The sequence below is a fragment of the Anolis carolinensis genome, chromosome 4 (assembly GCF_035594765.1).
Source record: "Anolis carolinensis isolate JA03-04 chromosome 4, rAnoCar3.1.pri, whole genome shotgun sequence".
NCBI lineage: Eukaryota > Metazoa > Chordata > Lepidosauria > Squamata > Dactyloidae > Anolis > Anolis carolinensis.
The window spans coordinates 213,092,953-213,120,851 of NC_085844.1; the positions used below are offsets into that span (position 1 = coordinate 213,092,953).

The 27,899-nt window shown below is 42.2% G+C and overlaps 1 protein-coding gene across 9 annotated transcripts in view; it reads right to left on the reverse strand.

Moving 5' to 3' along the window:
* The window catches only part of ppfia4 (PTPRF interacting protein alpha 4), a 173,250-nt gene that overhangs the window by 79,897 nt on the left and 65,454 nt on the right, over positions 1-27,899 (reverse strand). Inside the window, exon 1 of one of the 9 annotated variants that reach the window (XM_062979708.1) lies at positions 10,156-10,287. The exons of the other annotated variants lie outside the window; for them this stretch is intronic. Within the exon in view, the coding sequence (XP_062835778.1) occupies positions 10,156-10,227 (72 nt within the window). The 5' untranslated portion in view covers positions 10,228-10,287. Of the gene's footprint in view, positions 1-10,155; positions 10,288-27,899 lie in introns of those variants that run through there. 9 annotated transcript variants of the gene reach the window in all.

Here is a 27,899-nt window from a genome sequence, read left to right on the forward strand (position 1 = left end):
TAAAACAAATTCTGATTTTAAAGCTGGGCTATCTATTATCAATACAATTATGAAAGTCATAAGAAAGAAAGGGGATAATTAGGGAAACATGCTCATAGTAAAATAGAAAAATAGGGGCTTTTTAGTCAGCAACTCTGCAATTTTTGTAAAAACATCAAGATGTATACATAGTAAGCGCAATAATTATTCTGATATATAATTAAATTGCATTGAAACCAGTTTTTTTTACATGGGGGTTCAAATCTGGCTATCTGACAGGGGTGCTTTGATTGCACTTTTCCTGCATGGCAGAGGTTTGGACTAGATGAACTATGTGGTCTCTTCCAATTCTATTATTCTATAATTCGATGCTATCACAATGCATGCCCAAAGGGAGCAGTGGTCCTACTAAAACATTTGCCAAGATGAAAGATTTTCACATGCTCAATTTTGTATCAGCTAAAGGCAGAAGAACAGCAAGTTAAAAAATTCACTATGTTCGCTTAAGACAGCAACTACATGATGGTAGTCAAGTGAACCTTTTGCACATTAAACAGCTTGAGGCTCAGATACCAGCTGCTGTTTACCATACATGCACCACAGTAGAAAAGACATATGGTTCTTTCCTACCCTTTTTCCATAACTAGCAAAATGGCTTGTCCCAGATCTAGCAAAATTTGAAATACCTTTTTAAAAATGATCAATATATATGGTAACTGCTTGCTTTTCCAACAGTAGAACTCAAACACTGTAAAACTAAGTGTGAGCAATGTTTTTAAGTTGAGCTTTTAATTTGATCTTGATGTATTTTGAAATTATTTCAGTTTTTTAACTTCCCAAGCTAGAGTAAAAGTTTTCAATAAAAACGTTATTGGAGATGCAGATGCACTGGACAGCCTACTGTACAGCTGGGAGATGTTGTTTTAAAAATAATTACAGCTACAGCTCCAAACCCCTCTTTCTAGGAGTAGCTAGCTGCAACCATGGTTACAATTTCTAAAAGTTGCTCTTTCCTTTCCTTGGCAGAATGCCTGCCCATCACAGAAACTGATCTAGAGAGGTCTATCCTGGGGCATAGTACATTCCTGCTAATACACTGACATGCACATAAAAGCAGGTGGTAAGGAAGAAAGCAAAAGGAATTAAAATGACAGCAGAAACTTCCCAGCCCTCCCTCCCTTCGTTTTCTCTTCCATACACCAGAAGCCTTACAAAGCTAAATGCCAATTGGAAAATCTCTGACAGCTGCAGGGATTACCTCAGAAAGGGCAGGGATGAACCAAGCAGAGTTCAAAAGAGGGAACCAAAATAGGAACTGTGCTGAGAGCCCACCCATGTAAGATATTTGATGAAGCTTCCTCTGTGGACAATGTTGATCTGAGGTTTTATTACTGACAGAACATTTGAAATAGCTCAAAGGAAAGCGAGTGCTCCTGTCTCTACGATTCCTGGGTTTTAGAATATGAACAAGGCAACAACATTTACATAGTCAATTTGCATTATCTCTACTTGACAGTTTAGCATAAGAATCAAGATGTTGTAAGTGGGTGTTGGGATCCTACCGTATGTGCCGGGAGGGGATCCCTCACTAGGGAACTAGGGGCATAGCTGGGTGTATTTATAATGAACGCTGCACTCAGAGGATTCAAACCATTTAATGGAAAATGTAAATGTCTGATCTACTTGGATCTGCACAGAATTTAACAAAATTTATTTTAAATATTCCTGCTATTGAATATTAGAAAGGAACTGAAAAGTTCATCCTCTATATAGAAAGAACGAAGCCATATGCCAATATTTATCATACTTTCAGAGTGAAAATGAAAGAGTTTGTTTGATTGTGCTTTTCCTGTATGGTGAGGAATTGGACAGAAAGACTCATGTAGTCTCTTCCAACTCTATGATTCAATGAGATATACAGATGGAGTTACATAAAACAATAGTTACCCTACACACATGAGAAAGCTTTGTTTGTTTTATCCCACGTGGCAATAATGACTGTATGTATTCCATATAGAAGAGGAAGGTGGACGCTAAGTGTCATATAATCATGACATATCTTGTGGCATAGAAGCATACGATACTTTTCATTATGCGGAATACATAAAGAGTGGACAGCATATTCATACAATGAGGGTCCTTGCATTACACAAGCCCTTGCATCATGATAATTAATGTTATTTGCCATAAATAGATTACAGTTTGTGGTGATCTAATCAATGTGCGACCTCTAAAAACCACAGCCATCAACTGTTCTGGTCAGGTCTTGCAAACTCTAGGATGTGGCTTTCTTGATTAAATCAATCTTTTTGTTATGCAGTCTTCCTTTGTCTATAGTGGTGAAGTTGTTATTCCCAATTCCTAGCAGATAACTATCTCCTCAAGATAATCCACACAGAAGAAAGATGCAAAACAAAACAGGAACTGCGTATATTTTGAAAGACATTCAAGATCACTTTGAAATGTTAAATGTCTTTTCTTGTTTGCTAAAAAAAAAAGGTAACCACAGAGATATCCCTATAGAAACTGCTAGAGTAAGCAGACATGATGGTATAGATGCTATGTTCTACAGCTGACTAGCAATAAACCTGTCACAAATGGGAATAAGTAAAAAAATGTTCACTCACCCCCTCCATTGTTTCATGCTAGCTCTTTCCTCCTCACCTAGAAATAGTCCATGGCTTGCTTTATTTTTTTCACATCCTAATATCCTTCTGGCATTTTTGTCACTACATTTGCTTGATTCCATATTGTCTACACTCCAACAATCCTCTGGGTCTCCTTTGACTCTCTGCTAGAATACTGTGTAGTCTTTTCTCTAATATTCTGGGACATAAAAATCATCCGCGCTCCTGGTTTACATCATTTGTCTTGGGTTTTATTTTTTAAAATTTATTTATGTGATGCAGTGTTGGCCTTGAGGAAGACTGTGATGGAATGCTGGTCTTGAAAAATAGACATACATATCTTTTAATAGATCAATGTCATGTATAATCTTAATTTCGGGTACTCTGAAGTCCTCTGTGAAGTGTGAAGGATCAAGAAAAATAACACTGAATTTGCTCACACCTTTTGTCCAAAGTCTTGAAATAATTTTTAAAAATGAAGCATGGCAAGAAGCAAATTTCACTTGATATAATTTGCCAGCTTTTCTGTCAACCTTATAAAGTAAGAAGGATGCTGACATACTCAAACTGCCATCTAGATGTTTAAAACAAACTAGGAACCAAAGATACACTGACTCAGATCTACCCAGATCAATATGTGGTCGAACGAGTGCGGCCATCTGGGTTCAGCCTAATTTGACCTGCAGCAGGGAGTTCCACAGATTCGTAGGAACCGTGCTGAAATCAATAAAAGAATGAAGTATGTTCCAGTGGCAGCTTAAAAATCCCCTTTCTATCAGCTCCTGACGATGTAATTAATCCTGAATAAAAAGTATCATTTCTTTTTAACTCAATCTTCTCTTAAGTGTTATTTTGTATCCTCTTCTTAACTCCTTGCATGGAAAAACTCCTCCGTTTCCCTCCTGGAACATGGCAATCAATCCAAGTCTCACTGCAAGCCTCCCGTTTCTTCGTCTCTCTCCCTCTCTTTCTCTCTTGCCATTGATTAACATGGGGGCTCACATTTTTTAGTCATAACTCACCCAAAACTGCTTGGAGCATGTCTATCTTTTATTTACATAACTTTTCTGAGCCCCTGGTTCCAAGACAACCAACAGCGCCAGAATTGGACAAGTTTAAAGAACCAAAACAGCTGATTGTCAAAAACTGTCAAAACGGAGTTTCCCCGCGCTGCGGCACAGTTTTCTCTGCAAGAACAGACTAATAAAGGTTCGGACTACGTGCTGGGCACGAAGGGAGGCCACCCAGGGCTCCCTGCTTGCCATTCATGAACTGCCCTCACCTTCGGAGTGCCCCCCTCCCCGCTGACCTTTGGCCCAGAAGGGCCGTTTCGCCTGGATTGCCGCAGAATCCCCCTTTTCTGAACTTTTATCACTTTATGAACCCCCTGCATTAAATCTTGGGCTCTGGGATAGGTGAAACAAGATGAATTAAGTTCCCACGTGTGTCCTCTGTACCCTGCATGTTCCCTTTTCCCTTTATTACCATGAGATATATTTTGTATTATGAGATATTGAGGGATGACCGAAATCTGACCTGGAAATCAGTATGACCGGAGGAGATTATTCCTCACACCAGGAGACTGTCAGATGCTCATCTTGCATGGACAATAGATATGGTCTTCCCCCATTAAACGTCGGAGCTAGCCCATTTAATGGGAAGATGGCTATCTGGTTCTCGGACCACTTACAATGGGGACGATCAAAGCCCATGGTCGTCCCAGCTGTCAAAATGAACTGGACTCATTCAGAAACAAATCCTGCCCATCTGATCAGCCTTGACTTACCGGACTCTGGCAAGCCTGCCAGACAAATATGTATATTTGCACCCCAAGAAGCAATCTGGAAACTACCTTGAGGGCTTATGAAGGCTCTCGGAGTTTCCTTCTCGCATATTGACTCAATGACTCTATCATAATCCCTAGCAAATCCATTGTTCTCGGCTCAGCCCGCCTCTTCGCCTATGATTGGTGGAAGAAACTGAGACGGCAGGAGCTCCCTGACTGGACGAAGATTCGTGCTGCTCCCTCAGGGGCCAAGCAGCGCGCAGGGGGACGGGGGGATGAGTGGCGCGAATCTCAAATCGCACCACCCCATTTTCTGTATTATAAAGGTTGCTGTTCTGTATTGTGTGGGATGGCTCCATGACGAACCATCGTGTCATCCTTTTCAGCTGAACTGAATAAACAACTCGGTCTTCTTTCTTCATGTCTGAGGGTGAGATCTTTGTAGCGAGAAACCTTGACCTTTAGCGACTCCCCCCTTGCCAGGATTCTCAGACCTGTGGCCAGGGGTAGGAGCTAGGGTTCCCTCCCAAAAGAAGGGGACCCCCAAATCCTAGCTCAATATCAAATATACAATTAGAGAGACTGTACCATCATAAAGTAAAGGTAGAGGCACTTTAACGCTCATCCAGCTCAAAAATTGAGTTTTGCCATTTCAATTTGTCTGTGCCACTTGCCACAATCAAGATGTTCTGGGTGAAAGTCTGCACTGAATACATAAAAGATTCTACACTACACAAGTTTGGAGCAGAAGCTACAGTAATAACAAAAGTCTTCATACCCTGCCCGAAGGTAAGATATTTTTATATCTTTTTGTTTGTAACTCTCAATGAGATATTGATCAGAATACCCTGCATCTACATATGAGAGTTGGTTGGGTTTTTTTTATTTGAAGAAAGACGCATCTATATCACCCATGTTAAGAACAAGGAAACAAAAGCGCAGTAGCACTTCAGAGATTAACTATTTATAATAGTACTAGCTGTGCCCGGCCATGCTTTGCTGTGACAAAGTCTGGTGGTATGGAAAATAAAGTATTGAGGAATTGGTGGTAGTTAGTATATGTTCTTGTGGATATACAATATTTCTGGTTGTTCCTTTTTTTGGTCTGTTGGAGGCAAGTATGAATGCTGCAATTAGCCAGAATGATTAGCATGTAATGGCTTTTCAGCTTCAAAGCCTGGCTGCTTCCTCCCTGGGGGAATCTTTTGTTGGAAGGTGTTAGCTGACACTGATGGTTTCATGTCTGGAATTCCCATTTTCAGAGTGTTGTTCTTTGCAATATTTTCTATCCTTCTACTGTATGTGTAGATGAAGAAGTACCCATATGCAGTGCTTGAGCGCACACACTCAAAAGGAAAGGCTATGGCCCTCAGAAAACAGAGTATCTGCCAGGCTTTGGTGATGCAAGGCTATTCAGTGCTATTCATGCTGGCCAATAATGGATTCCCCTAGGTAGGAAGCAGCCAGGCAAGTGGGATTTATACCCCTGTGGAATAATGTCCAGTGTGGGGGAAAGAAATCTTGTCCGTTGGAGGCAAATATGAATGCTGCAATTAGCCAGAATGATTAGCATTTAATGGCATTTCAACTTCAAAGCCTGGCTGCTTCCTCCCTGGGGGAATCATTTGTTGGTAGGTGTTAGCTGGCCCTGATTGTTTCCTGTCTGGAATTCCCCTGTTTTCAGAGTGTTGTTCTTTATTTATTCTTCTGATTTTAGAGGATTTTTTTAATACTTGGAACAAAACTGTGTTCGTTTTCATGGTTCACAGCAACACAATAATAATATTATTATTAATAATAATAATATTATTTCCTGTCTGGAATTCTCCTGTTTACATAGTATTTTAGTATTTTTATTTACTATTCTGATTTCAGAGATTTTTAATACTGGAAGCCAGATTGTGTTCATTTTCATGGTTCACAGCAACATAATAATAATAATAATAATAATAATAATAATAATAATAATAATAATAATAATAATAATAATGACTCTGATAATACACACTACTTCTCCCCCTCCTCAGCTTCCTCCCTGGAGGAATCATTTGTCTGGAGGTGTTAGCTGGCACTGATTGTTTCCTGTCTGGAATTCCCCTGTTTTCAGGGTGTTGTTCTTTATTTACTGTCCTGATTTTAGAGATTATATTGTTCTGTTTTATTATAACACAGTAATTTTATATATTATATTTATAATCTTACATTATCTACTTTGAACTGGATTATATGAGGCACCTTCTACACAGTTGTATAAAATCCACACTGAATTGGATTATATGGCAGTGTGGACTAGAGATACTGTGGATTATCTGCCTGGCATTCTGGGTCACATAGTTGTGTGGAAGGGCCTTGAGTCTACACTGCCATATAATCCAGTTCAAATCAAATAATCTGTATTTTATAGGCAGTGTGAAAGAGGCCTAAGTGATCCCCCGGGAGCCATTGTGGCTGAGGGGGTTGCTATGACATGAAGCAGGCGGAGCCTAAAGGGGGCAGGGCCTACCCTTCTGACTGGCAGCCAGGGGGAGAACGGCTCTTCCTCATCCTTCCTCCCCCCCCCCCCCCCCGCTTTGTGTTTTTGGCTTTTCTTTTTTAATTTGGACTTTGTATTTCTAGGTTTATTTTACTGAAAGACATAGATTGGATGGCTTTGTCTTTTGTGGCCAAATTTGGTGTGATTTGGTCAGTGGTTTTGTTGTTTACTCCATGGGAAAAACACATTACATTTTTATATATTGATTAACACAATCAAAACCAGGTTTAAGAGATTTCTTCAATGTTGAAGCCAACACCACCTTGAAGTAATTTGAAATGTTTTGAAACCCCATATTGTCTGGTCAAATTGGAATTACTCAAAGAGGGCTGCTAAGGGCATGTTTAACAAGTACTTCCTACTCAAGTTACTGAAATCCTTTATAAGCTTATAGTCTTTCAAACCCATGTTTTAGATTAGACCTTGCCAGGCCTTGTCCTCCCAGACCTCAAATGGTAAACTGCACAGCCATAAGCTTTCCAGATTAGGTAGGGGCACCTATAAATAGATTAAAAAGTGAAATAGATGTCTAATCTTGGTTGAGTTAAGAACATCACAATTCTAGGGACAGAAAATTCACATGGGGCAGAATAATTATGTTCAATTATTAGAAAGCACTTAAATATTTTGTACTATTCAATATAATGTATAGAATGTATACATTCTAGTGTGCTTTCCTGCACAATTGAAGGTGTAGTTTAGTTTACAAAATCCCGTGTAGCAAATGATACCTTATGACAATAATTCTCAACCTGTGGGTCCCCAGATGTTTTGGCCTTCAACTTCCAAAAATCCTAACAGCTGGTAAAGTGGCTGGGATTTCTGGGGGTTGTAGGCCAAAACACCTGGGGACTCACAGGTTGAGAACCATTGCCTTAAGAGATGCTTCCTCCATCTTACCCCTTGGAGCAACAATGATATTCAACTGAGGATTTTTAAGTTTCAATGTTAAGTGTTAAACGTATCAATTATGTTCTCTTCACAGCCATCAGTGACACAGCGTAATAGCTGGGGGTGTAAAACAAATTGGGCTTCTAAGGACAATTCCATAAGGAAATGCCTCATTAAAAAAACACAAAAAGGGTTGTTAACTGAATAAAATGCCCTTAAAAATTCAACAAAGTAATGGGGTACAGCTGGGATAGCCGGCTAATTTTAAATACTTAAGGGGAATGACTGTTATGCCAGTCTTATTTTATGAACCAACATAGATGCAGAAGCAATCAGTGCTATTCAAGCGGCACTGTGAAGAATAAATAAATCAATGTGGAAGGAGAACTTTGAAGTAAAAGAGAAAATCCCACTGCTGTCTCAGAGTCTTTTTTTTAATCTAGCATCCTGGTTTCCACAGTGGTTTCCCAAATGCTTCTAGAAAACCACAAGCAGCACATGCTGGAATCTGATTTTTCTTTAGCAGAATAAACAAAAAATTCATCCAATTCCAATAGATTAAAGGCCCAAATAATTTCAATGTATCAAATGTACATAGTTTTCAATCACAACTGTACATAGTTTTCATCTTTTTTTCTTACAGTCTGTGCTTACTTTCATTCTCTGATGTAAACTATTTTGAATTTAATTCCGATATGAGAGGTCACTTAGCAAAATGCTACTGGATTTCCATTTTGACAGTTGGGTTTTTGCTTTGTCTATTTGAACAATGATTAAATTTGAGGTCCAAACTGTCATTTAGAAAATAGACTGACTGATGAAATTAAAAGCCAGGGTAACTCTTGGTAATATATTTTCTGGCTGCTGTTTTGCAGCAACTTCTATTCAGAGATATGGTAGTTTTAGTTCTCAAGGTAATACGCTGCCATCACTAGTTGCCATCATTCACAACTTATTCTTTTCAAATGTATATAATTCCTTTTTAATATTAGTTTCTCCACAACCCCATGACAATTGCCTACCATAAAAATACCCTAGTAGATTATCATAGGAAGAGAGATAACGCAAGATAAATATTTGAACATTTTTGTGTATTTGTGGCATATCGGGGGAAATGAGAAAAACGGTCAGAACCTATATTGCTCATCATAGCTTGTTTTCAAAAATATTTAGGTATATAGGACAGGAATATATCATTCCTAATGGGCATTGTTGAATGACACAAACAGCAAAATATATGCAAACATACGCTATCAGATACTAATTTTATTTCTTCTAAAAAAGGTACAACTGAAAACACTGTGAAAACCTACAAATTAGTTTGACCAAATTACAGGAGTCCAAAAACGTGAGTGCATATTCTATGGATATGGACAGGACAATACTTACATTGTCCTAGTTTTCTGTCCATTACCATGCTCATGGTGCATTTTTATGAATATTTATGTATGAGTGGATACATACACACCCTCACACTAGAAAGGAACAGGGAAAAATTGTCAAATAGAACTTAATTCCACATTTCTTTTGGTAGATAAATTCTTGTTCAACCCTACACATCTATCTAATGTAGTTCCCCCCTGAAGCATCAGTTACTACATCTCTTGGTGATGTAGTAACTGATGATCACTTATGATCACACCCTTGGTGATCATAGCTACTGGAATCTTTTCAGCCTGACTGTGTACTTAAGGAGCCCTTAGGTTCATATCCTACACTAGAAACAATAAAGCAGATCACCTCAGGTCTGCCACTATGTCAGCCCTTTGTTCAGATTCACATGAACCCTGCCAATGTGTAAAAACTGACCGTTATACTAGTAAAAGAACCAGCAAATTCACCAACCAACTTCAAACAGTAAGTAGGGGGAAATAGGGCAGATCTTCATACTTACTTAGCTGCTTCCCACTTGCAGTTTCTCTGATCACTCAGCTGAACTACAACATAGAACATGCCACTTGAAAAAGCCTAAATCTGTAGCTCTCAATGTTCAAGTGCCCTTTTACTTGTGCACAAGGAACCTATCATATTAAAGCAACCTTCGTAAGTGTAAGCTGTTCCAGCAAGCACCTTACTAAATATTGTTGGTGGCATAACTGATCTGCTATCTTCTTCCCAGGTCTATATTTACTACTGTTTCCATTTCTGAACATAAATTTTAAAAAAATCAATGATCCATGGCCACAAGAAACTCCTAAAAAGACAGAACTGACAGGAAACAGACTGCTCATAAAGGTTCCAAGGAGCTTGGAACTATTGAAAGAGTCTGAAGAACTTCCATCTACATGGGCAGGTGAAAAGCTTCAATGAGCAGGCACTAAAAGGTGGATCCTGCTTACCTGATACATGAACATGCTGAAATTAGTGCCATTGAACAGATGGATGGTTATGGATTTGTTCCCTGTGTTCATTCTGAGGAATCATAGCAAGCTTGATCTGGAAATCCATGGCTCTGCCAGGCTGATGAGATAGTAGCAACTAAATCCTGAGATGAAGGTTAGAGGCAGCCTAGGTTCCATGCTCCACCACAGACTTTTGTGTGTGAAATTCAAACCAGCAGGAAGTTGCTTCTTGCAGAGTCTGTCTCCCCAGGAGAAGAAGGAAATCTGGGCACTGAAATAGTGCTAGCAAAGAACTTATCAGGAGGATTTGTTTGGAGCTCACAGAAATTCTCCATCTTTCCCCTATGCTAATCACATCCTTTTTCAAGATCCAGGGGAGGCAGCAATGTGGCTTGGTATGAGAGGAAAAAGAGCTGGGAGCTGGAGAGCCAGTGGCCTCCCCCCAGAGAATCTCACAGATGCACAAAGTCCCTTCGCAATGACCTAGTTTGCTCTGCATTGCTTGCATGTTCCCTATACAAATCGTCGGAGGCAGAGGAATTGAAGCAGGAGCAGATAATAAATCCGCATAGCCCCTTAATCCAAGTGGCTGCAGAGCCCAAGAGGCGTAACCCTCACTTAGCTGACCTGGCATGCTCTCTGCCCAGCTGCTCAGCACAGAGGATTGCAGACACCAGAGCTGGGTTACTCAATCCAAGAGGTGGGTATGGAGCATGGGAGACCACAAAGAAGAATGTGTGTGAAAATCAGTCCGAGCATAGCTCCACTTAGGGCCAAGATACCATTTGACCAGCTTGGAATTTATTAAATGGATGGACCTGGCTGACCCAGCTGGGAGACTGCCAGAGGGCAAACGTCATGCAGCTCAGAAAGAAAGTAGCAAGGCCAGAATGTGTCAAGGCCAGAAAGGGCTCATGCTAGGCTTTAAGAGCCTATCTAAGTGCTTGGCTCTCCCATCCCTGCCAAACTCTTACATACATCTGTTGCTGCTCAGCTGACTATGGAGCACCCAGAGGTTGGTAGCACCATAGAATAGGATGTATTTCTGGATTAGCTTTTCTCCTTCCCAGAATGCAAGCACTCCTCTCTCACTAAGAGCCAGTTAGTGGTAGTCACTTTTTTGGCCAGGGTCTATAACAAGCTTTAGGCCTAACTGCTCAATTTTGGATTCAACGTCGACCTGTTAAATTATTTTATCAGGACAGAATCTTGGATTCTTTGTTTTTCTCCATAAGTTTTTATTATGCATTTCAAAAAATATCACACCAAAAAGGAGAACAAAGAAAGGTATAAGGGCTATGGAGCTCTGATTAGTAGATTAGGATTATATAAATGTCTTCTATATCACAAAGGAAGAACAAGGGGATTGAGGGAAAAGAGAAACCTTTTATTTGTTATAATTATAACCTTTATATCTTCAACTCAAGTACTATTATATACATTGTTTAAAGTTTTGAAAGTTCCAAATGTCCTCTGTAACAGAAAAGAGCATGCTCTTGTCATCCAATGTCAAGACTGCTAGTCATATCTTCCAATACTATCCAATATTCTTTATATCCTCTTTTCCAGTTCTTTACATGTATTTTATCTAATTTTAAATACTGCCATATAAATTTAAAAATTCAATTCCATTTTTAATAAATTAATATTGTTTAGGTGAGAATTCACTATGTTGCACTGTCATCTTTTCTTTGTCTTTTTTAAAACACTATGCAAACACTATGTGTTTGGCCACATTATAGCCACATAATGAGAAGACAGGAAAGCTTGGAAAAGATTATGATGCAGGGGGAAATGGAAGGAAAAAGGAAGAGAGGCCGACCAAGGGCAAGATGGATGGATGGTATCCTTGAAGTGACTGGCTTGACCTTGAAGGGACTGAGGGCAGTGACGGCCAACAGAAAGCTCTGGCGTGTGCTGGTCCATGAGGTCACGAAGAGTCGGAAGTGACTGAACAAATAAACAACAACAACATGTATATGTATCTGTGTATATATACATTTATAAAATATCTAAACAACAAAGATTTGCAACCTTTTCTATTCTAATTAAAGAGTACTGGTTGGTCAATTATTTAAAGCAGTGGTTGTCGACCTGTGGGTCCCCAGGTGTTTTGCCTGCAACTCCCAAAAATCCCAGCCAGTTTACCAGCTGTTAGGGTTTCTGGGAGTTGAAGGCCAAAACATCTGGCGACTTACAGATTGAGAACCATTGATTTAAAGTCTCTAAAGTCTCTAGAATACAGAGTATATAAATAGTACAAAATGTATCTATATACTATTAATATTAATTGGATACCAATACTTTAATTCAAGCCACTTTGAGTCCCCTTTAGGGAGATAAAGTGGGGCATAATAATAATAATAATAATAATAATAATAATAATAATAATAATAATAATAATAATAATAATAATAATAATAATGAAAAATACTATTTTAGTCAACAAATCCTACTGTAGTCATATTCCTTTGGTTCTTTATAAATTCTTCTTGAAGTTTCTGTGTATTTGTTTGTTGTAGAACTAAAGTTAATTTGTCCATTTTAGTCATTTTAAAAACTTATGTAATCCAATCTTCTGGTGTTGGTATGCTTTGTTGTTTCCATAGTTTGACATATTTGATTCTTGCTGCTGTTATCATACAAAGAAAGATTTTTTCTTGATGTTTCGATATCTGTTTGTCTAATAATCCCAGTAAAAAGAGTTCTGGTTTTAATTGGATTTTGTATTTTTTTATAGTTTCCATGTCTCTATGGATTTTTATCCAGAATTCTTTAGCTTTTAGGCAAGTCCACCACAAATGATAGAAAGTTCCAATCGTTTGTTTACATTTCCCACACATGCTGGATATTTTATATATCATTGAGAGATTTTCTGAAGTTGTGTACCATTTATATGTCATTTTGTAAAAAATTTCTTTGATAGTGTAATTTTTTGTAAATTTTCGTCATTTTTTCCAGAGTTCTTCCCATTCTTCTAGACTGATTGCTTGACCTATATTTTTCTCCCATTGAATCATGGGTTCTTTAATCTGTTTAACTGTAAAATCTTCCAGAAGAAATTGATACAATTTCTCAATTTGCTTATTCTTTGTCTGTAGTAATTGGTTCCACTGATTCTCTAATTCTTGTATACTAGACAAAGATACTGTTGAAGTTGATTACCATATACACTCAAGTATAAGCCGACCTGAATATAAGCTGAGGCACCTAATTTTACCACAAAAATCTTGGAAAACTTATTGACTAGAGTATAAGCCAAGGGTGGGAAATGCAGCAGCTACTGGTAAATTTCAAAGTAAAAAATAGATACCAATAAAATTATATGTTCAAAGAACTTTTCTCACAAACTGGATAAAAGTGATTTTTCCCCCTATTCTATCCTCTGGTTTCCTCCTAACTCCTCATTTTTGAGCTGGATTGCTGCGCAAAGAGATAAGGGTCCTGGCGGGAAGGTGTGGGGCTTTATCCCCACTCCTTCCTGCCAGGCCCCTCACTTAAGTATAAGTCAAGGGGTTTTTTTAGCCTTAAAAAGGGACTGAAAAACTCGGCTTATACTCGAATATATACGGTATAATGAAACCATGTCATTGTTGGGTCTTCTTTTTGTAGCTCTTGTAGTGTTTTTAATTTCTGGAGAGTTTCTTTGTTTATATTAGAAATTTTCTAAAAGTAGATATTTTCTCCTAGGTGTTCTTAGTTGTGGTTGTGGTTTTGTCAATGCAGGTATTTTTTTAAAGTATTTTATATTTATTTCATACTCTCATATAAATTCATACTCTGCATTTATTTGATGTTTCTTAAAATTAGAGTCAGATTTCATTTTATGATAAATGAGATATGCATGCCATCTGTGTTTTAGATCAGTCTCTTTAATTGTAAGTAGCCTTTCATGTTTTTAAAGAAAGATCCACTCTTTTATCCATGCCCAACTACTGCATCATAGTATAGTCTCATATCTGGCAATGCCATTCCTCCTCTATCTTTTGCATCTTGCAAATTTTTCATTTTTATTTTGGGTTTTTTATTTTTCCAAATGAATTGTGTCAGTTCTTTTTTCCAAATTTTAAATAGTGATTCTTTTGACAAAACTTGCCTTGTTTGAAATAAATATAACATTGTTAGAATTACATTAATTTTGGTTGTTGATATTCTTCCCAATAGAGACAGGTCTAAATTATTCCACCATTGTAGGTCTTTTTGTATCTCTTTTCATAATTTTTCATAATTGTTTTTAAATCATTCAGAGTTTCTGTTTGTCGACGGAATCCCCAAATATTTTACTTTAGTTATATTAATATTGTCTCTTGATTCAAAGTCTCTTGATTCTTCTTACTCATATTACGAGTTATTATCTTGGTTTTATCTCAATTTATTGATAGACCTACCACGTTTCCAAATTCCGTTATTATTTCTAGCACATTTGGAATATTCTTTAAAAGATTTTGAGTCAAAATTACTACATTGTCCACAAACAGTCTTACCTTATAAATTTCTTTTTTGTTTGTTAAACCTTCCATATTGGTGTTAGTTCTAATATGTCTAGCCAACACTTCTATAGCTAAAATAAAAAGTAAAGGTGAGAGTGGGCATCCTTGTCTAACTCCTTTATGGATTTCTATTTTTGTGTAAAATGCTCATTTATTTGTATTTTTGCGGTTTATTCAAAATAGATTGCCTTAATTACATTTCTAAAATATTCTCCACAGCCTATTGTCGATAGTAATTCATCTATAAATGTCCAAAAGATGTTATCAAAGACTTTCTCTGTGTCTAGGAACATCAATGTTCCTTGCTTTTCTTTGTGCACTTGTAGATATTTCACTTAGAACTATTCTCATGTTATATTTATCTGTTCGGCAAAAATCCTGCTTAGTCTTCATGAATCCAAGTGTCAGTATCTTTTTAAGTCTCTTGGTCAATATATTTGAATAAATTTTGTATTTCACAAGTAACAATGAAATTGATCTGTAATTTTGGATAATAAAGTCCCTGACTTTTTTTTTTTTTTGGAAATGCTGTGAAGCATTTGCTAGGTTCTTTGCGGAAATAGTCGCTCTGATCTGCTCTAGCTTTGACACCATATTAACTGCAGTCTCCGAGGATGTAGCACGAGCACCTGCTTGTCCCATTTTGATGGATTCATTTCAATTGGTTGAGCTCGAGGATGTGGACAAGGTGCTTGGAGAGGCGAGGGATACCACATGCATCCTAGACCCCTGCCCATCCTGGCTGGTGAGAGAAGCCAGAGGGGGATTGGCCGAGTGGGTGAAGGTGGTGGTGAATGCCTCCCTTCGGGAAGGCATTGTTCCAGCGAGCCTTAAATTGGCTGTGATCAAACTGCTGTTGAAGAAGCCATCACTAGATCCCACTCAATTGGACAGCTATCGGCCTATTTCCAATCTCCCCTTCTTGGGCAAGGTCCTGGAATGTGTGGTGGCTGTGCAACTCCAGGCATTCTTGGTTGACACTGATTTTCTGGATCCGGCACAGTCTGGCTTCAGGCCGGGGCATGGTACCAAGACAGCCTTGATCGCCTTAGTCGATGATCTACGCCAGGAAATGGACAGGGGGAGTGTGTCCCTGCTGGTTCTGCTGGACCTCTCAGCCGCCTTCGATACCATCGATCACGGTATCCTTCTGGGGTGCCTTGCCAGGATGGGTCTCGGAGGTACTGTTTTGCAGTGGCTCCATTCCTTCCTGGAGGGTTGTTCTCAGATGGTGTCATTGGGGGACGCCTGCTCAGCCCCACAACCATTGACTTGTGGGGTCCCGTGGGTTCAGTACTGTCCCCCATGTTGTTTAACATCTACATGAAGCCGCTGGGAGAGATCATCAGGAGTTTCAGGGTGAGGTGTCATCTGTATGCAGATGATGTCCAACTCTGTCACTCCTTCCCACTGTATCGGAATGGATAAGGGCCAACTAATTGAAATTGAATCCAGACAAGACAGAGGTCCTCCTGGTCAGTTGTAAGGCTGAACAGGGAATAGGGTTACAGCCTGTGTTGGACGGGGTCGCACTCCCCTGAAGACACAGGTGCCCAGTCTGGAGCCCCAGGTCTCGGCGGTGGCCAGGGGAGCCTTCGCATAACTCAGACTTGTGCGCCAGCTGCACCCGTTCCTTGGGAAGTCTGACTTGGCCACGGTGGTCCACGCTCAGGTTACATCCCGTTTGTATTACTGCAATGCGCTCTACATGGGGCTGCCTTTGAAGATGGCCCGGAAGCTCCAATTAGTACAACGGGCAGCAGCCAGGCTAATAACTGGGGCAGCTTACAGGGAACGTACCACCCCCCTGTTAAGCCACCTCCACTGGTTGCCGATATGCTACCGAGCCCAATTTAAAGTGCTGGTTTTGACCTACAAAGCCCTAAACAGTTCTGGTCCAACTTACCTGTCCAAACGTATCTCCTCCTATCAGCCCACAAGAACCTTAAGATCATCTGGGGAGGTCCTGCTCTCGATCCCACCTGCCTCACAAGCGCGGCTGGTGGGGACGAGAGACAGGGCCTTCTCGGTGGTGGCTCCTCAGCTGTGGAACTCCCTCCCTAGTGACATTTGGCAGGCTCCATCCCTTCTGGGGTTTAGAAAGAAGTTGGAGACCTGGCTATGTGCGCAAGCGTTTAATGAATGAACTCAGTTAGCATTGACATGGATTGGATTAAGGCTCTTGCACAAGGTCTGATGGATGACTGGCATATATATTTGGCATTGCACTGTGTTAAATCTTTTATATATTGTGTTTTAATATGATATTTAACTACCGTATTTTTCGCTTTATTGGACGCACCGGATGATAAGACGCATCCAGGAACTAAGGGCAAAATGGGGCGATGTGTGCCGTGCGAGCGCGCGCACGGCACACATCGCCCCATTCTCCCTGCCTGGACGCAGATCCAGATCTGCGTCCAGGCAGGGAGAATGGGCACATTCTCCCTTCCTGGATGTGTCGGCAGACGCATCCAGGAAGGGAGAATGGGGCGATGTGTGCCGTGCGCGCGCGCCATTCTCTCTGCGCGCCCCATTCTCTCTGCGATGTGTGCGTGCGCGCGCCCCATGCCTTGGCTTCCCTTTTTCTGTGTCCGGGCGAAATGAATGAAGGTCCTTAAGTTCGGGGGAGTTCTTCCTCGCTTTGGGAGGAGCCGGAGAAAGAGAAAGAAGGGAAGGAGAGAGGGCAGCGCGGAGGAGATTGTCTGGCAGCCGAAAAGAAAGGAAGCAAGGAAGAGGGAAAGTTGAGGCGAAGGGAGAGGGAGGCTCAGGCTGGGGTTGTTTCCCTCTCCTCCTTCTTCTTCAAGGGTTAAGTTGAGGCTGAAGGAAAAGGACAGACACAGAGAGGCTTCCCTCTCCTCAGGAAGCGATGTGGGGCGATGTGTGCGTGCGCGCGCCCCATTCTCTCTGCCTGGATGCGTCTGCCGCATCCAGGAATGCGTCTGCCGACGCATCCAGGAAGGGAGAATGGGCACATTGCGTTTATAAGACGCACTGACTTTTCCCCTCTATTTTTTGGGGAAAAAAAGTGCGTCCTATAAAGCGAAAAATACGGTATTTTAACTGTTTTATTATTTTACTAGCTGTGCCCGGCCACGCGTTGCTGTGGCGAAGTCTGGTGGTCTGGGAAATAAAGTATTGAGGAATTGGTGGTAGTTAAGGTAAAGGGTAAAGGTTTTCCCCTGACATTAAGTCCAGTCATGTCTGACTCTGGGGGTTGGTGCTCATCTCCATTTCTAAGCCGAAGAGCCGGCGTTGTCCGTAGACTCCTCCAAGGTCATGTGGGATGACTGCATGGAGCGGCGTTACCTTCCCGCCGGAGCAGTACCTATTGATGCACTCACATTTGCATGTTTTCAAACTTCTGGGTTGGCAGAAGCTGGGGCTAACAGTGGGGGCTCTCTCCGCTCCCCCAATTCAAACCTGTGGCCTTTCGGTCCAGAAGTTCAGCAGCTCAGCGCTTTAACACGCTGCGCCATCAGGGGATATTATTTCCTAAAGGTTGTGAATATACAATATTTCTGATTGGGTTTTTTTGTTTGTTAGAGGTAAGTATGAATGCTGCAATTAGGAAAAATGATTAGGATGTAATGGCCTTGCAGCTTTAAAGCCTGGCTGTTTCCTCCCTGAGTGAATTTTTTGTTGGGAGGTGTTAACCGGCCCTGATTGTTTCCTGTTTGGAATTCCCTTGTTTTCAGAGTGGTGTTGTTTGCGATATTTTATGTGCTTCTACTGTCTGTGGCCCTGAGAAAACAGAGGATTTGCCAGACTTTGATGATGGGAATACTTTGTTGGGAGGTGTTAGCTGGCCCCGATTGTTTCCTGTGTGGAATTCCCCTGTTTATTTACTGTCCTGGTTTTAGAGATTATATTGTTCTGCATTATTCTATCCCAGTAATTATTTCATATTAAAGAAGAATCTCACTTATCCAACATTAGCTTATACAATGCAGTCTGCCTTTTCATAATCAATGTTTTTGTAGTCAGTGTTTTAAATTCATTGTGATATTTTAGTGGTAAATTTGTAAATACAGTACAGTAGAGTCTCACTTATCCAATAAATGGGCCGGCAGAATGTTGGATAAGCGAATATGTTGGATAATAAGGAGGGATTAAGGATAAGCCTATTAAACATCAAATTAAGTTATGATTTCACAAATTAAGGACCAAAACATCATGTTAGACAACAAATTTGGAAGAAAAAGTAGTTCAATACACAGTAATTCTATGTAAAAATTACTGGATTTATGAATTTAGCACCAAAATATCACGATATATTGAAAGCATTGACTACAAAAATGCGTTGGATAATCCAGAACGTTGGATAAGTGAGTGTTGGATAAGTGAGACTCTACTGTAAATACTACATAGCATTACTGCGCATGGAACTACTTTTTCTGTCAAATTTGTTGTATAATATGATGTTTTGGTGCTTAATTTGTATAACGATTACCTAATTTGATGTTTAATTGGCTTTTCCTGAATCCCTTCTTATTATCCAACATATTCACTTATCCTGCCGGCCTGTTTACGTTGGATAAGTGAGACTCTACTGTATATTTATAATCTTATATTATCTGCTCAGAACTGGATGATATGAGGCCCCTTCTTCACAGCTGTATAAAATGCACACTGAAATGCATTATATGGCAGTGTGGAGTCAAGATAATCCAGTGCAAAGCAGATAATATAAGATTATAAATGGGTTATATAGCTGTGTGGAAGGGCCTTGAGTCTACACTGCCATATAATCCAGTGCAAATTAGATAATCTGTGGAAGAAGCCTAAGTGAAGCCTAAGTCTGCCTGTCCCCTAACTGAAACCTGGCTGTCCCTTGGCTGGTTGCTAGGCAACCAAGTGGGCAGAGATTAGCCCTCTAAACTGGCAGCAATTGGATAAAAAAAATTATTGCTCTCCCTCTAATTAGGACTTTATTTTTCTTTTCTTTTTGTTGTATCAACCTTGAGGCGTGGATGATGGGTTGTGTTGTCAAATTTTGAGGTTGGGGGGCCTGTACTTTTGTTGTTTTGTGAATTGCCGTGATGCCATCACTCTTTTATATATATAGATTGTGTTATGCTATACTGGTAGTGATCCTGCCAGTTGTGTAAGCCGCCCTGATTCCCCTTGGGGAGAAGGGCGGGGTAGAAATATCGGAAATAAATAAAATAAATAGTGTTACTGTTACTTTCTTCCACGACTCTGGTATTTTCTTTGTTTGTATAATGAAGTTCATTATTTTGTGCATATATGGAGCTAATTAACCTCTAATGTTTTGTAAAATATTGCCATATATCAATCTAATCCTAGAGCCTTATTATTTTTTAATTTCTTACCGCTGAAGTGATTTCATGCACATGATTATATTGTTCAGGGTGTCTCAATCTTCCTTTGTCAACTTTGGTAGATTTTGTCCCTGTAAAATTTTTAATTTCTTGTGTAGATGTTCTTCCTTTAGTATATAGGTCTTGAAAACACTTATGAAACTCTTATTTGATTTTATCAATTTGTATAATTTCTTAACCTTTCCTCTTCACCAGTTAGACATTTTTTGTCTTTCCTTTTTAAATTTAGCTGCTAACCACTTGTCTGATTTGTTAGCAAATTCAAAGTGTTTTTGTTTGGTGAATTTCAGTTTCTTTTCCATTTGATGTGTTAATGTCATTGATGCTTGAGTTCTTAACTGCTTCAACCCTTTAATTATTTTTATATTTGATGAGTAAAATTAATTTTTATTTTTCTTTAATTGTTTCCTGAATTTGATTAATCTTTTCTTGATTTTGTTTCCTTTCTTTGATTATTTACTAATTGGAGTAGAGTTCTGGAGACAGGTCCTATACCTTTAATGCTTGTATTGACGAGGGAATTTCAGCAGCTGTTATGTTAGTTGCATAACAAGTAATGACTGCTGAAATTCCCTTTTTTGCACAACTATTAAAACTAGAGGAATTATCTCCAGTTGTCAATCTGACAAGTAAAGTTAAGGGGAATATGAATGTAAATCCCAAAGCCTTGGTTATACTGCTGGCAAGACGCTTACAGCGTGTTCAGAGAACTCTGCCACTGCTAGTTCTTAATAAACAAGCCAGATGCCCATTACAGGAAATTCTATCGTTGTTGTGTGCTTTTAAGTCTTTTCTGACTTATGGCAACCCTAAAGTGAACCAAATATAGGCTTTTCTAACATGATTTGTTCAGAGGTGGCATTCTCCAAGTGTGAGTGAATATAACTCACTAAACATTACCCAGTGGGTTTCCATGGCTGTGATGACCCATGGGCCTTGTAGTCCTGCTCAGGACATTGTAATCCCTGATGAAGAAGAAAACTTGGGTTTTTTACCTTCCCAGTCAGAACTGGAATCTTCTCAGCCAGATCTTTCCCAGGCAGATCTGGGAACCTTGCACCTGCAAGAAAGTTGTGTCCCAGAAGTATGTCAAACAAACCCAGAGCCCACATCTCCCGTGTTCTTGCGCCGTGAGTTTTGTAAACAACAGAGGGGTTTGGAAGCAGCTTCGCGCAGGAGTGCTAGAATTGCAGCTAAGAATGTAGCCAATTAAGTCTGCTTTCCGTGAGAATCTTTAGGGAGTCAAACATCTGGTCCCAGAGTTTAGCTTTCGTTTCTGGTTCCCAGAGAACTGCTTCGGCGAGAAAGTGAGACTCTATATAGGTGTTTTACCCGCGTAGTAACTTCGCGGAGTCAATTCGTCAGCCTCCGGAGCGAGTTGTGTCTGGACAGCGCGCTCCGTTTCAAGCCTCGTTCCTGCTCAAGCCTTGCCCTGCTTTCCAGCCTTCGCTCCAGTTTCCAGCCTTTGTTTACCTACGGACCTTGATTGTTTTCCAGGACTATACCTTGCCTTGTATCACGGATTTTACCAAGTTATTCCACGGACCTTGTTCTTGTTCCTTGTTACCTTGTTCCACGTTTTAAGCCTTGCTTCAAGTATCAAGTTATTTCCTAGTCTTGCTCAAGTTTATGGACTAAAGGACCTTGTCATCTCCCCTCACTTTGCCTGGCAAAGTGAGTGTTTCGGTTATTGGATTACAACTTTGGATCATAATATTTCATATTGGACATTGCTTTTTTGGACTAATTTTGACCTTTCCTGAAAGGTCTGCTTCTGAACTAACTTTTACATTTATTTTTATTAATCTTATATATTTCCTTAATAAAGATATTAGATAGAATCTGGCCTCTGCGTATGGTTATTGGTGCTCTGTAGCCTGGGTCGTGACAGTTTGACTCCGCCACCCTAAGCACCAATTAACCTCGGCCAGAATGTCTACCGGAACCGTACCTGGGCCGAGCGGCCAGCCGATTACCTACACCATCGACAAGGATGAGGTGGATCGAATCCGTGATAAGCTCAATGCCCAGGATGGAGAAATAAAAGGTTTGAAGGAACGCGGAATCCGTCTACCGGCCATGGCGTTGCCAACCAAGTTTACTGGAGAAGCTTCTAAGGTTCATGTTTTCCGTCGCCAATGCCAAGCTTATCTAGAGGCCCGTGCTGCCGAATTTCCCCAAGAAGACATCAAGGTGGCATGGGTTTACAGTCTTCTAGACGGGCCAGCGGCCAACTGGGCGACGGCACTGTTCGACCAAGCCTCTCCACACCTAAGATCCGCGCAACGCTTCTTGGACCACCTTAAAGAGACTTGGGGAATCGAGGACAATTTGGAGGCAGCCGGTCACAAACTCCGTCGCCTCTTCCAAGGAGACAGACCTATGTCTCAGTACATAGCCGAGTTCCGAGTGCTGGCCCACAACACCGGCTGGAATGATGTAGCCCTCAGAGGACAATTCCGGGAGGGTCTCAACATCGAAATGCTGGAGGAAATCTCCAAGGTGGATCCTCCCCAGACCCTCGAAGCACTCATTGATCAATGTTTACGGGCTGAAGTCATGATTGCCAACAGGAAACAGTGGGTTCGAGGCCAGAGCGGTAGAGCTGGGGCAAAACCCTCCGCTCCCGCCAGCGTTCAGCCACGTCCAGTGTGGAGACCCCCACCACCAACCCCATACCCCAGAGGAAGCGAGGAGGTGCCGATGCAGTTGGGCAACGTGCGTCCCAGATTAGATGCCGCCGAGAAGGCCCGTCGTCAACGCTTAAACCTCTGTTGGTACTGCGGGAACGGGGGCCACTTCGCCAGAGAGTGCCCAGCCAAAGGGAAGCCCGCCGCCCGTCTTGCGGCGGCGTCCTCCACGGAGACGAAGGCGTCTGAGCCGGCTGGCACACAGCCGGCGGGGGAAGCCAACGACCGGGCGTAGAGAGGCTCGCCAACCCGGTCAAAAAACCCGTTCAAGAGCCGCCAACCGGGGTCCTGTTCCTTCTCGTGGTCACCTTATGGTCAGCAAAAAGGGGACCCGTCATGATCCATGCCATGATAGACTCCGGAGCCACCAACAATTTCATTGATAGAGAGTATGCCGACTCTCTGGGATTACAATATCATGATTTCAAGAATGCCCGTGTGGTGCAAGCCATAGACGGCCGCCCCCTCAAGACGGGCCCCGTAAGTCAGTGGTCGGAACCCACCAGGATGTGGATAAGGGAACATATGGAAGAGATTTCCTTCTTTGTTACCGAGGTTCCCCATTTCCCTGTGATTTTGGGAATTCCATGGCTGACTCTCCACGACCCAAGCATCTCCTGGTCCAACAGAGAACTGCAGTTTGCTTCACAGTACTGCCAAAACCATTGCCTTGTAGCCAAGGTCTGCCATGCCACAGACACCGAGCCCATCATCACCCTGCCCAAGAAGTACTCCGAGTATTGGGATGTATTCAATGAAAAAGAAGCCGAGAAATTACCCCCACATAGACCTTATGACTGTGCCATTGACCTGGTGGAGGGGGCCCCGATCCCGCGTGGGCACCTATACTCCCTGACTGAACCAGAGCAAGAAGCTCTCAGAGAATTCATAGAGACAAACCTTCGTAAGGGATTCATTAGACCCTCTCAATCCCCAGCCGCCTCCCCAGTGATGTTTGTGAAGAAGAAGTCAGGGGAACTACGCTTGGTGGTGGACTACAGAGCATTGAACAATATCACCAAGCGGAACAGCTATCCCCTGCCCTTAATCTCGGATCTACTGGATCGGCTTCGAGGAGCCAAGGTTTACACCAAGCTGGATCTTCGGGGGGCTTACAACTTAGTTCGCATCAGAGAAGGGGACGAGTGGAAGACCGCCTTCCAGACCAAATTCGGATTATTCGAGTCCCGAGTTATGAATTATGGATTATGCGGAGCTCCCGCAACGTTCCAGCATTTTGTCAATGACATTTTTCAGGACTATCTAGATAGGTTCTTGATAATCTACCTGGACGATTTTTTGGTGTTTTCTAGATCACAATCAGAACATGAGAACCACGTCAAAATGGTGTTACAACGATTGCGGGATCATGGACTTTATGCCAAGTTGGAAAAATGCGCTTTTGATCTACAAGAGGTAGATTTCCTTGGTTACCGTATCTCGCCTCTAGGGCTCTCCATGGATCCAGCCAAGGTTTCAGCAGTATTGGAATGGCGGGCGCCAACTAACAAGAAAGAGGTGCAGCGTTTCTTGGGGTTCGCGAACTATTACCGCAAGTTCATTCCAGATTTTGCCCGCTGGTCTGACCCAATCACTAGCTGCATCCGTGGAAAACAGCCCTTCCGCTGGACTGATCAAGCAGAGAAAGGGTTCCAGCAACTAAAGAAATTATTCACGTCCCAGCCAATTCTACAGCACCCAGATCCTGGAACCCCTTTTGTTGTGCAAGCGGACGCCTCTGATGTGGCAATTGGGGCTGTACTCTTACAACCGGTGGGAGACCACCTTCATCCCTGTGCCTTTTACTCCCGTCAACTAACCACACCAGAGAGAAATTACACCATTTGGGAAAAGGAACTACTGGCCATAAAGGCAGCCTTTGAAACTTGGAGACATTGGCTAGAAGGGGCCAAATTTCCCATTGAAGTCCACACTGATCATCGAAATCTAGAACATCTAAGAACTGCCCGCAAACTAAATCAGAGGCAGCAACGTTGGGCTTTGTTCTTTGAACGTTTTAACTTCCAGATTCATTATGTGACCCCAGCCCAAACCAAGCAAGCAGACGCCCTGTCACGTAAACCGGAATACGCTGCAGGACGCAAGGAGACCTTTGAATCCCAATTACTACAACCCGAGAACTTTGCCACGCTCACAGTGGGGAACACCAAATCCACTCCCATTGGTTCAACTTCCTCTACTCCAGGACCCATCTGTGCTCAAGAAATCAGGGCTAGTCAGCAAGCAGATGCCTGGGCGCAGGACCAACTTCGTCAAGGTCTGCATTTTCCCTTTTCGCTTAAAGATGGACTGCTATGCTATAGAAATCATGTTTATATCCCACCCGGACCGGGCAGGGAGAAAGCGCTTCGTCTGTGTCATGACTGCAAACCAGCAGGGCATTTCGGACTATTTAAAACCATGCATCTGATCCTAAGGGATTTTTGGTGGCCCAAGATCCGCAAGGATGTGGAAAAATATGTCAACACCTGCCCAGTATGCCAGCGCTCCAAGATAAGAAGGGAGAAGCCCTCAGGGCTTCTGCATCCCCTTCCTACCCCATCTCGGCCATGGGAAATAATTTCTGCGGATTTCATCACTGACCTACCACCTTCCTGTGGATTCACCACGATCCTAGTGGTGGTGGACCTTTTCACCAAGTTAGCCCATTTCATTCCCTGTGAAGGTCTTCCCACGGCCAAAGAGACTGCAGATCTATTCCTTCAACATGTTTTCAGACTACATGGATTGCCCAAGAGTTTAGTCACAGACCGTGGATCTCAATTCACCTCTCGTTTTTGGAAGGCACTACAAAAACTATTGGGCATAGACTCTCGCTTATCTTCAGCTCATCATCCCCAAACAGATGGGCAAACGGAGCGCACCAATGCCACTTTGGAGCAGTATCTTCGCTGTTATGTAAACTACCAACAGGACAATTGGGCTTCTCTGTTACCACTGTCAGAGTTTGCCTATAACAATGGAGTTCAAGCTTCTACAAAAGAAACGCCGTTCTTTGCAAACTACGGCTTCCATCCACGTTTCTTTCCCCCTGTCATTGAAACTTCAGAAGTTCCCGCAGCAGAGGATTGGCTGCAGGAACTCACAGCGGTACAACAACTTTTGCTCCAGCAACTAGACCAAGCCAAGGAGGACTATAAACGCCACGCTGACAAACATCGCCAGCCGGGCCCCGAAATCAAGGTAGGAGATCGGGTTTTTCTGTCCACTCGCTTTCTGCCCTCCCACCGCCCTTGCCGGAAGTTAGATGCCCGTTTCATTGGCCCCTATCCAGTGGTGGCGCAATTAAACCCCGTGACTTTCAAACTCCAACTTCCGCGTTCAATGCGCATCCACCCAGTGTTTCACCGTTCCCTGCTCCTTCCGGCGGATGGTGTGCGTCCTGATACAGACCAACCGGCCCCCCCTCCTGTTTTGATGAATGGGGAGGAGGAGTTCGAGGTTGAGGACATTTTGGATTCTCGCTTTCACCGCCGCCGCCTACAATATCTCATTGACTGGGTGGGTTTTGGCCCTGAGGAACGCTCTTGGGAAGACGCCTCCACAGTCCATGCTCCTGATCTAACCCGTCGCTTTCATCAGACCTATCCCGCCAAGCCGCGACCTCGCGCCTCGGGGAGAGGGCCCCAGTTTGGGAGGGGCCTTGAGGAGGGGGATAGTGTGATGACCCATGGGCCTTGTAGTCCTGCTCAGGACATTGTAATCCCTGATGAAGAAGAAAACTTGGGTTTTTTACCTTCCCAGTCAGAACTGGAATCTTCTCAGCCAGATCTTTCCCAGGCAGATCTGGGAACCTTGCACCTGCAAGAAAGTTGTGTCCCAGAAGTATGTCAAACAAACCCAGAGCCCACATCTCCCGTGTTCTTGCGCCGTGAGTTTTGTAAACAACAGAGGGGTTTGGAAGCAGCTTCGCGCAGGAGTGCTAGAATTGCAGCTAAGAATGTAGCCAATTAAGTCTGCTTTCCGTGAGAATCTTTAGGGAGTCAAACATCTGGTCCCAGAGTTTGTCACGACCCAGGCTACAGAGCACCAATAACCATACGCAGAGGCCAGATTCTATCTAATATCTTTATTAAGGAAATATATAAGATTAATAAAAATAAATGTAAAAGTTAGTTCAGAAGCAGACCTTTCAGGAAAGGTCAAAATTAGTCCAAAAAACAATGTCCAATATGAAATATTATGTTCCAAAGTTGTAATCCAATAACCGAAACACTCACTTTGCCAGGCAAAGTGAGGGGAGATGACAAGGTCCTTTAGTCCATAAACTTGAGCAAGGCTAGGAAATAACTTGATACTTGAAGCAAGGCTTAAAACGTGGAACAAGGTAACAAGGAACAAGAACAAGGTCCGTGGAATAACTTGGTAAAATCCGTGGAACAAGGCAAGGATTGGTCCTGGGAAACAAGGCAAAGTCCGTAGATAAACAAAGGCTGGGAAGCAAGGCGAAGGCTGGATAGCAAGGCAAGGCTTGAGCAGGAGCGAGGCTTGAATCGGAGCGCGCTGTCCAGACACAACTCGCTCCGTAGGCTGACGAATTGACTCCGCGAAGTTACTACGCGGGCAAAACACCTATATAGAGTCTAACTTTCCCACCGAAGCAGTTCTCTGGGAATCAGAAACGAAAGCTAAACTCTGAGACCAGATGTTAAACTCCTTAAAGATTCTCACGAGAAGCAGTCTTAATTGGCTACATTCTTAGCTGCAATTCTTGCACTCCTGCGCGAAGCTGATTCCAAACTTCTCTGTTGTTTACAAAACTCCCGGCGCAAGAACACGGGAGAAGTAGGCTCTGGGCTTGTTTGACATACTTCTGGGAGACAACTTTCTTGCAGGTGCAAGGTTCCCAGATCTGCCTGGGAAAGATCTGGCTGAGAGGAATCCAGTTCAGACTGGGAAGGTAAAAAACCCAAGTTTTCATCTTCATCAGGAATTACAATGTCCTGAGCAGTTACAATGTCCTGAGCAGGACTACAAGGCCCATGGGTCATCACAGAGTTTAGCTTTCGTTTCTGGTTCCCAGAGAACTGCTTCGGCGAGAAAGTGAGACTATATAGGTGTTTTACCCGCGTAGTAACTTCGCGGAGTCAATTCGTCAGCCTCCGGAGCGAGTTGTGTCTGGACAGCGCGCTCCGTTTCAAGCCTCGTTCCTGCTCAAGCCTTGCCCTGCTTTCCAGCCTTCGCTCCAGTTTCCA